The sequence below is a fragment of the Biomphalaria glabrata genome, chromosome 4 (assembly GCF_947242115.1).
Source record: "Biomphalaria glabrata chromosome 4, xgBioGlab47.1, whole genome shotgun sequence".
NCBI lineage: Eukaryota > Metazoa > Mollusca > Gastropoda > Planorbidae > Biomphalaria > Biomphalaria glabrata.
The window spans coordinates 54611500-54627739 of NC_074714.1; the positions used below are offsets into that span (position 1 = coordinate 54611500).

A 16240-nucleotide genomic window follows, 5' to 3' on the forward strand; every position below is an offset into this window, starting at 1 on the left:
CTTTTCCTCAACTTATGTCAGGGACACATTAGAGCTCGGTGTTAGGCTAGTGGCTATGTTTAAATAGCTATGTTAGGCTAGTGGCTATGTTTAAATAGCTATGTTTGGCTAGTGGCTATGTTTAACTAGCTATGTTTGGCTAGTGGCTATGTTTAACTAGCTATGTTTGGCTAGTGGCTATGTTTAACTAGCTATGTTTGGCTAGTGGCTATGTTTGGCTAGCTATCATTGACTAGTTATATTTGACTAGCTATGTTTGACTAGCTATGTTTGGCTAGCTGTTTGACTAGCTATTTTTGCCTAGCTTTGTTTTAAGTAACTATTTTTGGTTTGTTTTAAGTTGCTATTTTTGGTTTTGATTTCCGTGGCATAGTCTTTATGTATCTATGAAGTAGTCTATCTCTAAAGCAGTGGTTCTCAACCTTTTATGCTCGGCGACCCCTTTTTACAATCCCCCACTCTTCAGCGACCCCCCCCACACACACACACATACAGCACTAGAGGAATAGACAATAACAATTTTTAACAATTAATAATTTCGATGGTCTTAGGCGACCCCTGGCAAATCGTCAATCGACCCCCCAAGGGGGTCGCGACCCACAGGTTGAGAACCCCTGCTCTAAAGTAGTATATCTGTTAGGTCATCACCCTTAAAAAATCGACACCTGTTTTGATATTTGTTTATCCGCCTCACCTATCTCAGGTAAAGGAACCAAACTTGATCTACTAGCCACAATTGCAGGATCCAAATCAGCACTTGCAAAACTCAAAACAATATGGAAAGACAAAGGCCTAGCCCTCAAGACAAAAATCAGACTGATGCTCTGCCTGGTCATGGTCACAGTATGCTTGGAAATCTTGAACTTGCAGAGCTAGAGAGAGGGATCCTGACAATGGTATTGAGATGCTACAGAGGGATCCTAGGTATTACATACAAACGAAAAGATTAGAGACAAGATTACAGCGATTGGCCCCACGATAACCTGCTAACTACTGAGGGGGCTCATTTGGTCGCATTAGTAGCTAATGAGTTAAGAAAAAAAAACAAATTAAAACTCTATGACCATATCACGGTCAAATATATATTATATAAGTTTGTATTTATTTATAATTTGCCCAATAAATGATAGAAAACTTTAAGATGTTCTGCATAAAGTTATAAAATATTTAGAATACTAAGTACTTTAAGAAGTTGTACATGTTTGGCCACTGGCCTAGCACAACAGAAGATTTTCGCCTAGATTAACAAACTTCTGATTCAAAGGTTCTACATAAAGTTTTTCTTTCATGAGCTAGCAATCGGATTATTTCCCTTTTTAAAATTTCGCCAAGTTTTAAAGGGCCGAGGGGGGGGGGAAATATTTTATATTTCACACAAACATTTATCTGAGAACAGATTGCATTAGCGACATCCTGTTTTCTGAGGTTCAACAAAGATGGTTTGAATTGGCGCTGAGCAGATCATATCGTGGCGATAAAATATCTCTTCAGAATGTGATGTTTATATTTTGCGTTATTGTTTGTTGTGAATGTTTTTGTGAGAGATTACTTGAAAGGATGTGAAGTATTACAAATGTGAGTCTTCAATGTCTACTTTTCAACAGTAAGTCTCTGTTTATTAATTGTTATTATTAATTTCTACAGCATGTTATTTTTTTTTATCTGTTGTTGATGGTCTATTTTGTTGATGAGTATATATATGTTAATGGTGCATGCGAGTCCATATGACACAACAACAGAATGAATCAAGAATATACTTAATAACGCAGGCTGATAACTTCAACAATTTAATAAACAATAAAAAGGGCATAGTCCTCTGTCGTCGCTAGCCTAGCGTCGTCCTCTTAGGCGTCTTGTCCGTTATTCTTCTTGTTCGTAATCCTACTCTGTTCTTACTCGTCACATTACTTAGGAAAAACCCGATTCACATCAACTTCTACGCATCTTGTGTCATTACACTGTGACAACAAAACAGAATACAAAAATATGTATTTGGTTGATTTTTTTCCCTACAAAGCTAATATCAACTCTCAATCTGTTTGTTTGGTAATAAGTGTGTACACCCATTCTCTGATTAAGCTGAAACTTCGCTCAATTATTCATTGACATAGACAAGACATGAATCAATAAAAAAGAAACCAATTAGACAAATAATTACTGGCAATTCATTATTTTGTTTAATAGCAACAAGGGAAACAAATACTTCAGTATTCACATATATGGCTAAATTTGTTGTGTTTAGTCCCCTTAAATAATTGGTGACGCTATTTCTCCCTCATGCATTCTCCGATCAAGTTGATACTTTAAACAATTATTTAATTATCTAACAAAACATGAATCAATACACAAAAATACTCAACTAGTCAATTAATTAATGGTAATTAATTATTTTGTTTAACATCGAATAAGGGAAATAACTACTACATCATTGGTAGATATAGTTGTAAGGATAGAGTTCTTCCCCCTTAGATGTATTTTTTTTTAGCTTGTTTCAATGTTACTTTTGTATAGTGCATGAATCATACTAGACTAGGTTCAGTATGCTATGATCCAATCTCTTGTGGTGGACCTGTGGTGGGACGGGTATCTTGGAGATTGCTGAGCGCCTAAAGGCAGCACTGAAACCAGAGGTTTTAGTCCTCTAGGCAAACATCCCACAGTTAAAACAAATGAGATCACAACCGTAAAGTCATGGGCGAAAACAAAACAAAAAGGAAGAAGGGGAATACAAAGGGACGAAAGGGCGGACCTACTTATGTGAAGAAGATTTTTAACAGCGGCTGTAGGTAAAAAAAGAGTAAAATTTCCCTTTCAGACCTTGCAGTCTATAGGGCAGATGATGTAAAGGTCAACTGTTTCTGTGGCTCACGGCTTACAAGGGTGTCATATCGCCATCACAACTAATGTCAGATACCCATTACAGCTGGTTGAACTCAGAGGCGCCCAAAGATCCCGAAATGAAAAATCCCAGTCTTCACCGAGATTCGAACCCGGAACCTTCGGTTCGGAAGTCAAGCTCTTTACCACTCAGCCACAGCGGCAGTAGGAATCGTTTTGGAAATTATATAAACGAATGTGGGGTGAGGTGGGAGGAGGTGCCAGATTTTTTTTCGTGTCCACTCGATCACATTGTCCACGCTTAATAAATTCTGGACGAGCTCTAGCTTGTCATTACGACACAGGAGATTTGCTGAACACGCAACAAGCTGAAATGTTTACTTAAGTATATTGAAGTTTAGTGACATTTAACACAAAAACTATAACGCTAAGTATGCTACTGGAGAATTGGTATTGTAGAAAATGGAAGTATCTTATCCCAAGATTGTCTAAGACTCATGTTTGTCTGGCCATCTCGATCGTCATTTCCCCTCGGAGAGTCGGACCACTCAATGATCCATCTTACACCCATGTATAAACCGGTTTTAAAAACAACAAAACCCGAAGTACAGTCCATCCAGTCACGGTCTGATGACGTTGTTGTCTGGAGCAGATTGGGACATGTTTGTAAACAACTGCCCAGACAGATGAACTTACCACAACTATTAATTCGTACATCCAGTTCTGTGAAAACATAATTATATCAAAGAAGAAAATTAAAAACATTCAGTAATAATAGACCCTGGATGACCAATATTAAAAATTAACATTCTGTCGTCCTCGAGAATTCATAGAAGTCTATTTATAAAGCGCTGGTTATGAGTGTGTATGTGTCTTTCGTGTGTGAATGTTGTTCGTATGTGCATCTATATCGTGCATCTATATTGTTATTGTACAGTAGTTACGCTGAGGGTGTCAATTGTAGTCAAACTGAATTTCCATTTGATTGGATCAATAAAGTTATCTTATCTTATCTATCTTATTACAAAAGTATCCCTTTTAGACCTTGTGATCTATAGGGCAGATGATGTAAAGGTCATCTGTATCTATGGCCAACAGTTAACGAGGGTGTCACGTGACCAGCAAAACGACCAACTTTCCGCAACTAATGTCAGGTTACCATTAGAGTTGGGTGGACTCAGGTGAATATATATATCACGAAATTCAAAATACGGAATCTCAGTCCCATAAGTTCGATAGCTAATCGCTTTACCACTCAGCCACCAAACCCCAACCATTACAATGTAGTGGTATTTCGGTACGATAAACACTACTTTTGCGTTTGGGAGTTAAATCATTGCATAGAAAATTAATAATTTAGCTGTCTTTTTTATTTTATTTTTTACTGGCTGCCTGAACGTGCGGTATGTTCTCCAGACTGTTGTTGAAATCTGCCATCCCCGGAGGTCCTGCAAGAGGTTTGGACAAAGGCCCAATAAGTTTCATCTCCTAAGCAACTTTCACCTATCCCTTAGTCTGTCGAACCGTTGGGGTACCATACAAGATCTGTTGACCGTCTTTTTTCCATTCCTCTCTGTCTTTTTGCCTTGAATAGAATCTCCTTCAATGACAGGTCCTTCCATTCTCGAATGTTGTCTTCTAATCGTTTTTTTTTTCAGTCTGCCTCTTCTTCTTTTTCCTGGTACTGTTCTCTGAAGGAAGGTCTTTGCGAGCCCTGAGGACCTTGTGATACGGCCATAGAGTTTTAGTTTGCGTTTTTGCTTAGTTGATAATTTGGGACTATCTTGACGATAGTTCAAATTGCATTCCCGCCTACAACACAACCAGGCAGCCAATCGTATACGAGAAAAATATTAGACAACTCTTTTAAAACTGGAAAACAAAAAGGAGATTGTTTTATTATGTTAACGTCTCAGTAATAAAAAAAAATGTTTACTTTCGATTTGCAACAGTGCGGGCGGATGTTACTCGACTTCAATCACATTTTTTCCCGCCAGGTAGCGTCTGTTATTTTGGCAGTGCATTGTGGTGTTGTCGTAAGTAAGGTCATCAGTTGGATTATGGTAAGGCAGTTAAACTAAATTGTGACGGGGCTCAGTTGTCGTGATCGAATGACACTGAAATGGTTCACAACCGTGTTTTGAATAATTTTTTTGTTTTTTTTCTGCACTTTTAACATCAATGTAATTATAAATAAACCAAGAAAGCTATGGACAGTGAACGTACATAGGTCTCAGCTCAGGAAGAAAAACGTACAATCCGAAAAACAGCTAACTCCTCTATCACCGAAGCAAAAGCCACCTTAACCTGCGCTGTCTGTGGACGGGAGTGTCTCTCCATAATAGGGCTCCTTAGTCACACGAGGAAGTGTGCTCTGAGATGAACCATAGTCGTTCTACGACTGAAGGAGGCCGATGAATGAATGAATATAAATATGAAGCTTAGTGCTGAACCAGTGAATGATGCATGCATATAAATGCAGCACCATGGGCCATGAGAAAGGAAAAAAAAAATTAATAAATCGAAATAAGGGACAGTTCAGGCAAGGGCTCGAACCATGGACCCTCCGAGTCGAGAACTCCGACTACGAGCAACACAGGACCTGGCGACCAAAGCACTACTAGACTATTCACATTTCCAAACAAGAATCTTTAAGATCAGAAGTAGTTCGCAATCCCGCATTTTGCCCACTGGAGGTCAAGGGTCATATGACCCACCCTCATCTCGAAATACCCGCCCTGCCTTTATATATCTTATCTTATCTTATCGAGATATATTACAGACTTAAAAAAAAATTCGTCCTACGCATTTCATGTGTTACATCGAGTCATGCACGTTAATCAATGACATAAAATCTGCAAAGGTGTTGGTTTTCCTGGCTGATTCAGGCAACCCATTTCCACGCTCTAATGGCACTAGGGAAGAAGAAGCACTTGCACGAACTTGTTCTAGCGTATGGATTAAGAAATGTGACTCTATCTTTGTGTCTTTCTGAGTATTTCATTAGGTTTTGTTTTTCTATTTGTAAGTTATGGTTTAGTGTTTTTTGTATTATAGTATTCTAGCTAGTTTACTTTTTATTATCCTGTCCTGAAGTGTCTCTTAGTTTAGGGATTTTACTAATGGTGTTACTGTAATCAAATTAGAATATTCGTTTAATACGAATGCACCTTTTGCGCGAAGTCAGATTGTAGTAATTTATATTGGTCAGTGTGTGTTTGTAGGTTTGAAAGTTTAAACGCCCTATTTTGGGGAGACACTCCCGTCCACAAATATCGCAGGTCAAGGTGGCTTTCGCTTTGGTGGTAGAGGAGCCGGCCATTTTTTTGTATGGCACGCTTTTCTTTACGAGATGAGGCCCATGTTTTTTCGCTGTCCATAGCAATGGGATTGAGATGCTATAGAAGGATCCTAGGTATCACATTCAAATACCGTATTACAAGGTCTTCGGGGCTCGCAAAGACCTTCCTTCAGGGAACTGTACCAGGAAAAAGAAGAAGAGGCAGACAGAGAACACGATGGGAAGACAATATAAAAGAATTGTCGGGCCCGCCATTGAAAGAGGTTCTAAGTCAAAAGACAAAGAGGAATGGAGATAGAAGGTCGACAAATCTTGCAAGGTGCCCCAACGGTCTAACAGACTAAGGGATAGGTAAAAAAGTAAAGGTAAAAAGATTTAGACTTAGGTCCTCTAACGCCGTTCTGCGCATAGGGCTGCAAGCTCTCTCCACAGAGACATGTCATAGGCGACTTCCACAGCCTCTTATCAGCTGGTGCCCACGGATTTTAGGTCATCTAAGAACCATGTTATACGCCAAGACATACGTTCAAAAAAAAAAAAATTAAATTAAAAGATGATTAGCTTTTGGACAACGAAAACGGTCAAACCCGAGTTTTCACTGTATAGATAAATAGATTGATAGATAACTAGGTAGGTAGATAGATGGATAGATAAATATACAGTCAATATAGACATATGAACCAATTTACAAAATATAAGACAATCTAACCAACTTACTTTTATAGAATGTTTCCAATTGAGTTTGACATTCAAATAGAAAATAAAGTTCACTAAAAGTGCCCTTGCTATCCCTCATACAAGAAATTGTAAAGATCTACTTACAAATCTATTTATTCGTAACACACAATTGCTCACAATAGATAGATCTTCTCTAGTCAACAATTCAATGCGTTATGCCCGACTTTAGCTGATGCACAGAACCACCGCACTTTAATCGCGCGCCCTTATCTTCGTTCCATCTCTGTCTCCGCCTCTGGGAGTGCAGGTCAAGGACTGACAGATACCATTCGCCGCTCTCAGCCAGGATAGTGCCAGCAAAAGGCCAGATAATCACCGATGTAAGCGGAGTGTCCCAACAGGCATGCAGATAAAAAAACAAGGACGATTAAGCAGAAATCAAATAATGAAAGCGAAACAATTAGTTCACAAAACAGAATTCTTTTGGCCAGACTTTTTTGTTTTTTTGGCCCGACTTTTTTTTTTTTTTTGACCTGATAATGCTCAGTTAAGTTTGTCAGTTATTAGTTAACAGTTAGGGTGTTAAGGCTTCCGCGCGGTGTTGATTCTTTGAAATATAACTAGTGTAGATCTACGTCTGACTGTAAGTAACACTGAACTCAAACTACTTCAGTAACACCGGCGAAAGGCCGAAACAATCAAATATGTAGTCGACGCTGATGTTGGTCTACACATATATTTAATAATCACGAAGGGAATCGTCCGATGTCAGCTATGTCCGTAAATCCGTATATCTATTGTACTCATTTCTACTGCTCTACAAGAAGCGTCTTCTTTTAGCGTCACTTATAGCGTTCTTGTTTTTTAACCCACTTTACGTCATCGTCGCTAAGTAAAACTTTACCCTATTCCCGAAACAAATAACTAATTCCTAATCATGTCATAACAAGGGTTAGGTCAGTTAGGGCCAAATGTAAAAGTTGAGATTTTCTAGACCAGCCACACGGTAGTAGAGAAAGGAATCCATAATGCATACTTCAAGAATCTTTAAAAATCAATCAGGAAATTAAGGCTAAAATAATATTGACCCTTGGTTAGCCCGATATTAGAACTTGCGCGTTTCCCAGTTGGAAATCCTTCAACTAAACATAGAGACGCTAGATGAGACACAAAAACGAATAAGCACTTTTGATTCTTTCTTATCATATCTTATATGATACAGACGTTACTTAAAAAAAAAGATGATTACGTCCTACGCGTCATGCATTTAGTCATGCATGTTAACCAATAACTTATATTCTGCCAAGTCACTGGTTTTCCTGGCTAGCTCAGGCAACCCATTCCATGCTCTAATAGCACTATGGAAGAAGGAGCATTTGTTCAAATTTGTCCTAGCATATGGGACAAGGAATGTGCCTTTATCTTTGTGTCTTTCAGAGTATTTTATTAAATTTTGTTTTTGTATTTGAAGATTATGGTTCAGTGTTTTATATATAAATTGCTAATTTACTTTTGTGTCTTCTCTCCTGAAGGCTTTCCAAATTTAGTGATTTTACTAAAGGTGTTACTCTAGTCATGTGAATATTCGTTTTTTATGAATCTCAGTCTTCATCGAGATTCGAGGCCAGGACATCAGACTCGGAAGCCGAGCGCTTAACCACTCAACCACCGCGCCCTCTTATATAGATTTATATAGATCTACTTTTTTTCACGCTACTGTCAACACATACAGCGATGCTCTCCGTACGAGTTGTCTGAAACTCGCTTAGAATCTGTGTTCACTGTTGTAGGTCTCTGCATTCCAGTGCTGTCTTGTATGCTTGTTGATGTCCAAGAGCTGAGCCGAAGGCTCTTCGAGCTCTAAGTTTGAAAAAAAACCTGTTTGGACGTCAAACATTGCTGTTTCCAATGCCTTTGGCCCCGACGCATGCTTGGCTGCACATGGCCGAAGCCCGAGGGCACCGGGAGCCTCCGCCATTTTCCTTCGTTGTACCAAGCTAACTGTGCGGGACCCGCCATTTATGTAACGGTCCCTTTGAGGAACAGCGCATGGATGTGGGACGTGTTCGTGGGGACTTTTTTACAACCCCGCCCGTGCAAGAGGTTGACTCTCGTCTACCCATGGGCATCCCCACGGGAGTTATGTTTCGCCATTCATTTAGCCTAGCTACCCCCTCAAGTAGCCGTTTCCACCCAGGTGCCACGATGAGGCAGAACAGCGTACCCGGGGTCTTGTATGCTTATCAAGTATTTAGTACTGCATAAGGAAGTTCTTTGTCAAAGTTTTCAGCTTGTTATATCTGGTTTATAAAAGTGAAACAAGAGTACGACTTCTCAAAACTCATCAAATACTTGGTTATATTGCTAACGTCTTTAAAAAAAAAAATATCTCAATGCAAGGGAGAAAATCAAGTTTCTCAGTTGAAATATAAATAATACACAGTTGTTCCTCTTTGCAAAGAATTTAGGCCACACTTAAAAAAAAAAAAAGATAAATTCAGTAAAACTTATCAAATATGTATCCCACGTTTTACTGCTATGTAAGACGCTCATTATATTCAGTTGATGGTTCTTTATATTTATCAAGTAGGAAGTAGGTCTGTGTTGAAACGATTGGCGGTAAAGTCTACATTTCTTCAAAGATCACATGTCTACAATGTACGCTGTGGGATTCTTATTGTAAGCATTGCTAGCGGGGTTCGTTTGGACATAGCTTTAAGTCTTACGATATGACCAAGTGGTGAATGCTAAACCCTAGTTGATACGCCCTAAGTACAAGATATGATTCATTGGTAAAGTAGTAGTAGACTACTTGGCTGCCTGGTCGTGCGGTTTGCGCGCTGGACTGTCGTTCGGATTTATCGATGGTCGAGGGTTCAAATCCTGCCCGCTCCCACCCCCCGTCGTCCTGCGGGAGGTTTGGACTAGGAAGTAAACTATCTTCAACTCTGAATGAACATCCGAAACATGTCAAACATTTTACAAACAAACATTTTACAAACAAACATTTTACAAACAAACATTTTACAAACAAACATTTTACAAACATTTTACAAACAAACATTTTTACCCCTTTCAGTTTTGCAATCTATAGGTCATCTGTTTTTATTACAGATGATTAATGAGGGTGTCATGTGACCAGCACAACGACCAACCACCTTTACTTTCCCAACTCATGTCAGGTACCCATTAGAGTTGGCTGGACTCAAAGGCGTCCTTAAAACCCCGCCGCTCAAAATCTCAGTCTTCACCAAGATTCGAACCTGGGACTCCTCGGTTCGGTAGCCAAGCGCCTTACCACTCAGACACCACGACCCCATATATGATTCACTGGTCAAGATTAAAGTTTAAGGTCCCCTTTAGGACCACGTAAGTAAATTTGTAATAGATCTAAAACAACAACAATAAATCTGTGTGATTAGAAATGTTTGTACCAATTGTTTATGTTTAGCGCTATTTCGTGCTTTGAGATTTCTCAATACGCTATTATCCTATCACTTGTCTGGGCCAGTTGGGAAATGGTTTACTAATTGATTAACTTTAATTTGGTTGATTCTTGCTTTGTCAGGGAAAAACACAAAATTGTGTTAAATTTCAGCTTGACCCAGAATGGGTGTCGGAGAAATAAAGTGTACAAACTTTTTACCAGACAGACAGACAGACAGACAGACAGGTTGACTGAGTTGATAGGCCTATAAGCTTTGTAAACATACAAAACAACAACAAAGAAACTCTATATTTAAAAAAAACAACTTTATTTGCATGATTTCAACATGGTATTAGTTGCTTTTTTATGTTGTAGGGTAAAATAGAATAGTTGAGCTTACAAAATAAATTGTATAAGTTTAATAATATTCAAATATCTTAAAACCAATTTTATTTTTAATATCCAGCCTATCAATCAGGCTTTTTTAAATTCAGACATAGTGCATATTGTACTCACATTTGATCTGCTAAAAGTACTGAATTATCATATTCCAATAAGCCAAACAGGCAATCTTTTGATGTCATGAGAATTACCAAGGTACATTTCTAAACACAGTAATCTCTTTGTTTAGCTACCGATTTTAAAAAATCCGATTTACTTACTTTACGTTATAAAATACAGTTACACAGAAACAAAGAAAGGAAAGCAATATGGAGAAATAGCAAGGTGACATATTGGGAAACGTAAATGTGAAAAAAAAACGTAAGGTAATGAAGTGAAGAAGCAAAAGTAAATAGATAAACTCTACAAGGTCAAGGACTCCAGGAAAAATTGTACTCATTTTAGTGTGCGCGTAATTTTTGTCTTGTATATGCCTAATATAACATCTCCGGTCTCGAAAGACAATGGATGCTCCCAGATCAGGGGTTCTCAACCTGTGGGTCGATGGACGATTTGTCAGGGGTCGCCTAAGACCATCGAAAAAATGGATTGTTATTGTCTATTCTTCTATTGCTGCATGTGTGTGTGTGTGGAAAGGGGTCTCAACAGAGTGGGGGATTGTAAAAAGGGGTCGCCGAGCATAAAAGGTTGAGAACCGCTGGCCCAGATAATTCATTGGTTTCGGTTTCTTTTCGAGTCCTGGCAGGATCTGATGTAACTAAAGAAGCCGATTCTGTGGCGTCAACGTTTGCCACAGTTCGAGCATGTGAATGCAACTGTTTCAGGGCTGTCTGATAGGGCACCTTTCTGTCACATTCTCTTGTCTCATTTTATTTTGCAGGGCTAAAAGATTCATACAAATAAGCGCAAACCTGTTTTAATGCATAGATTACTTCCAATATATTCAGTACCTCGTATATTCCGAAAATAGAGAAGATCATAGTATGGTAGTTATCCGTCATTGAAATTAATATCCATTACGTTAATGAGGTATATAAACATTGTCAAAATCAAAATACTAACAAGCACCGACGATTGGTGCAAAAAAAGCAATAGGACAAACAGGCACTATGACATTTTATGTAATAGACCCAATTGTAATAGATCTATGTAAGCCATAAATGTGTAAAGTTTTTAAAACAATAGACTTAATTAAAAATAGACCTTAACTAAAACTTACAAAATACATGTACACTAACAAATTGTGTACAAGAATTACTAGTAGATCTATGTTCTTCAACAAATATGCCATAAATAAATAAACTTATTTTAAAAAATGCAGAAAAAAGGATCATTACTGATATGGCGCATATTATCGTAGTAACAGTATAATCATAATATATATTTTAAATCTATGTAAAATACTATTTCATGTGTGGTAATAGGTTGTAAGCAAATACAAGTTTTTAAAATGAGGCGAATTAGTGCCACAAATGGCGTTGTAGATAAATAAGAAAAAAAGTTGTTGCGCCAGCGCTAAACAGAATAAAGAGTTTATATAGCTAACTGATCCAGATTTTTTTTTGTTCTGGATGCATGAATTAATGGAGACATGAATTAATGTAGGGCCGCCCTAAGGCATAGATAAACTAGGCAGCCGTCTAGGGGCTCCAATGGGTGGGATCCTAGATCAGAAGACTTCTTAGTCAAGTGACTAAGTCACGTGAACGCAACGGCAGACAACTGAGGCAACAAAAAGTTTAGTTTTGAGTTTTGAGACAGTCAAAATAACACATGTAACAAGCAAAATATAACAAATTATATACCTGAAAAAAAAACTTACATAAACACTGTGCATTTATAGTCTTATCTATCATAGTTGTAAGACTTATCTCCCTTAATCAATATCTACAGTATCAAGTAAATTAATAAATTACCAATAAATAATTCATCAATTGGTAATCTTTTTGTTGATTCGTGTTTGTTTGGGACAATGTGCCAAGTTTTAACTTGATCCGAGAATGAGAAGTGGGAGAAATAACGTCTACAAAAATTGTATCAGACGGACAGACAGACTGACAGACAGACAGATTTGATATAAGCTTTGTAGGAAAAAATAATATCGACTTCTGTAAACTGTCTTGGGTATAAACTTTTGCATTCTGCTGTACCCTTAAATACATTCCGTTGGCATGTAGATCTCGTTAATTCTCTGTATTTCTCGCCACCTTTGCGAGATTTTCGACCAGCATTCTTTCAGGCCGCCAAAAATTATTAATTTTACTCATTAATAATCGCCGGAAGTGACTGCCGCCATCTTGTTGTGCAACAAAAGGATATTTTTGGTCACCGATGATACTATTCGTGCAGTCTGTTAATGTTGGCCATCTCTGCACTCATGTTGGTAATAGCCGACATAGATTCCGGAGGCTTGATCGCGAACGAGTGGACATTTCCGGGTTTACTGTAAGCACCGCCCACGCCAACATCTTCCTGGTCTCCCCCTTCGTTCTTGTTCACATAAATTTGATTTTTTTCATAACCAACATTTGTTCCAAGATCTAGATCAGTGGCAGGCGCAGCCTCTTTGTGATTATTATTTACCTCATGGGAGAAGCTGGAAATGGGGACGCTAACAACACTGAACGGCAATTCTTGGTTCTTGTTGAACACATGTTTGTCCTGATTGGAATGAGTATTCAAGTACTCAGCCAAAAAAGTATCGAAATTCTGAGATTCGCGGGTAATTAAGTAATCACCCTCACCGTTGTACGTATGCAATTCGTGTATATTATTTGTCGAAACAGAAAGAGGGCTGAACTCATTAATGCCGGAATCCCCCGACGCTGGCTCTAGTTGAGGACTTTTGTAGGTAGCCACTAAAGATGTAGGCTCGCCAAAATTCTGCTGTAGCCAATTGGGATTGTCCAGCTCGAAATGTTTGGAAGCTTCTAGAGCTGTCAGAAGTTCGGCTCCTCCGGGCAGACTAGAGATGTTGTCTCTATCTAAGGGGAGCCTACTCTGATAAAAGAGAAAAAGCATTCAAATTTATAGATAGTCACGTACCATTGACACATATTAATATAGACTGGAAGTAGGAAGTTATATTTATATTGGGAGAGACAAATATTTTTTATGTAGGCCTACTCTATCTTTTGTATAATAAATCTAAAACAATTGAGCTATAAATTCTAGGACGTACATTTCACCCTATATATTACTATAATCTTTAGTTTTGAAAAGTACAAAATTGCCATACTCCCAATATCTTGCCTATGTTTCATAATTATAGACATAGGAAAATATATATATAGGTTTCTGCATGGGCGTAGCCAGGATTTTTTCGGGAGGGGGTTTTGGGGGGGGGGGGATTTTTCTCTCCCCCCCCCTCAGCCCCCCCCCCCCCGAGCGGAGAAAAAATATATTTGTGTGTGTGTATGTATGTGTGTTTATTACATTCTGACCCTTCATTCTTTTGGAAGATGTTTATTGTATTGGGAGCTCCCTCAGCTCGGGGCGTAGCCCCGCCGCCAAGCACTATTTCCGGTATTGAAAGCGAACAAAATGCATATTCTGTGGTGTCTACAGCGCACTATCTTGCTATTAAAAAGTTTTATTTCAAAAACCTAATGTACTATTCTTACTGACTTAGGCCCTCCCGCGCCGTTCGGCGTATTTGGCGGCAAGCTGTTTTCACAAAAATCTGTCACTGGCTATGTCGGAAGCCTCTTCCCGGCTGCTCTAAGGACCTCCATTAAAGTGTGGCGTCAAGTTGTACTAGGATGTCAGCAACTTTTTTATTATGCGTAATTCATTTTGTTGGAGAACATGTCCCGTAAACCTCATGCGACGCACTTTCACAACCTTACTAAGGGGTTGACTCCCAGTTCGGCATAGGATTTCCTTAATTTAGACCCAATCTCTATAACTGACTCCTAAAATCTGTCTTAGCCATATTTGTTAAGCTACATTTAGTGTTTTTCAATTACGGCAGATGACTATTCACTGCACTTTATTAATGGAGCCCAGCCACTGGTAGAAATGTGTAATCTCTCTTGACTACGCTCTTGTAATTAGATGACTGTAATGAGCAAAAAGATGTGTTTTTTTTTATATTTCTCTATAAAGCATTCAATGAAGCTCACTACCATACCTTGCTATAAAAAAAATAAATTGGCCCTACTGGTCCAATGTAACTACGGAATTAAGATTTCTTGATTGTGAGAGAAAAAAAACAAACTAATATTTTTTTGTTTTCTTCACATGAACTTTCAAAGTTTGGGTATAGAAACAAATGATTTGACCCCATTTATCTTATGCACAAAAGTTGTGTAATAGTAAATATGACTTGTCTTTCATTTATCTATTTAAATAAAATGTGTAATATTTTTTGACTGTTCTACAAAACATTAAAAAGGTATATGTCTTCAGCATGCTTAGATATGTAAATCCTTAACATATTATTTTAGCAAAAAATATTGATCTAAGATGTGCACTTATTATTCTGACTAGCCCAGATTGATGCCTCTTCGGAAATCCACAAAGACATGATGAAAGCATGGTAAAAGCATAGATGTATTCTTACGGGGCTTGAATGTTATTAATGTCAAGAAAGCAAATTAGATAAAAACTATTCATTTTATTGACAAGCTTAAGTTAGACTTAGAAAATATTTTTTTGTAATCGCTTATTCTTTAGAATGGGAGAATACTTCAATATAGGGACTCAAACATTATGAGTAGCTGATAGTTTTTAATTATGCTAATCAAAGGAATGGGAATGACAGAGAGAGAGAGAGAGAGAGAGAGAGAGAGAGAGAGAGTGTGAGCTAATAAAAATGGTGCTCAGGTGTATTGTTTTGTAATAAATATTCGTTTAAAACCTTTAAGGTACTGCTAGTTAGAATGTAGTTTGTACTAATTATAAATCATTGTGTTATATATTTGTATTTATATTTATTTGTAAAGAATTAAGTTACTCTATAATAATAGAATATGCATCCTCTATCTGGGCCCCCTCAACTCAAGAAAACATTAAGAAACTGGAACAGACACAAAATAGAGCAGTGAGATTCATAACAAACGAATATTCACATTTGACTAGAGTAACACTTTTAGTAAAATCACAAAATTTAGAAAACCTTCAGGACAGAAGACTCAAAAGTAAAGTAGCAATCATACATAAAACACTGAACCATAATCTTCAAATACAAAAACAAAATTTAATAAAATACTCAGAAAGACACAAAGATAAAGGCACATTCCTCATCCCATATGCTAGGACAAATTTGTACAAATACTCCTTCTTCCCTAGTGCTATTAGAGCATGGAATGGGTTGCCTGAGCTAGCCAGGAAAACCGGTGACTTGGCAGAATTTTAGTCACTGGTTAACATGCATGACTGAATGCATGACGCGTAGGACGTAATCATCTTCTTTTTTGAAGTAACGTCTGTATTATATAAGATAAGATAAGACGTAATTTTTGTTCTTACTGTGTAGCAAATATATTGTACTGTTATTTCATTCCTAGCAGTAGATTATGTAATTTATTGAATGATATTAAAGAGCTTTCATATCAATACTTCTGTACTTGTTATTTCATAATAATAATAAT

General features: G+C 37.8%; 2 protein-coding genes across 5 annotated transcripts in view; both read right to left on the reverse strand.

The window, feature by feature from the left end:
• LOC106050835 (uncharacterized) overlaps positions 1-7169 on the reverse strand; it is a 47835-nt gene extending 40666 nt beyond the window's left edge. For 3 of the 4 annotated variants that reach the window (XM_056027846.1, XM_056027845.1, XM_056027842.1), the window contains exon 1: positions 6857-7169. The gene's annotated coding sequence lies outside the window, so the exon portion shown is untranslated. The remainder of the gene's footprint in view (positions 1-6856) is intronic. The other variant, XM_056027843.1, reaches the window with a different exon arrangement.
• A 3452-nt stretch (positions 7170-10621) lies between these two features.
• The window catches only part of LOC106062650 (uncharacterized), a 40829-nt gene continuing 35210 nt past the window's right edge, over positions 10622-16240 (reverse strand). The window contains exon 14 of the mRNA XM_056028197.1: positions 10622-13646. Coding sequence (XP_055884172.1) covers positions 12984-13646 — 663 coding nt within the window. The 3' untranslated portion in view covers positions 10622-12983. The remainder of the gene's footprint in view (positions 13647-16240) is intronic.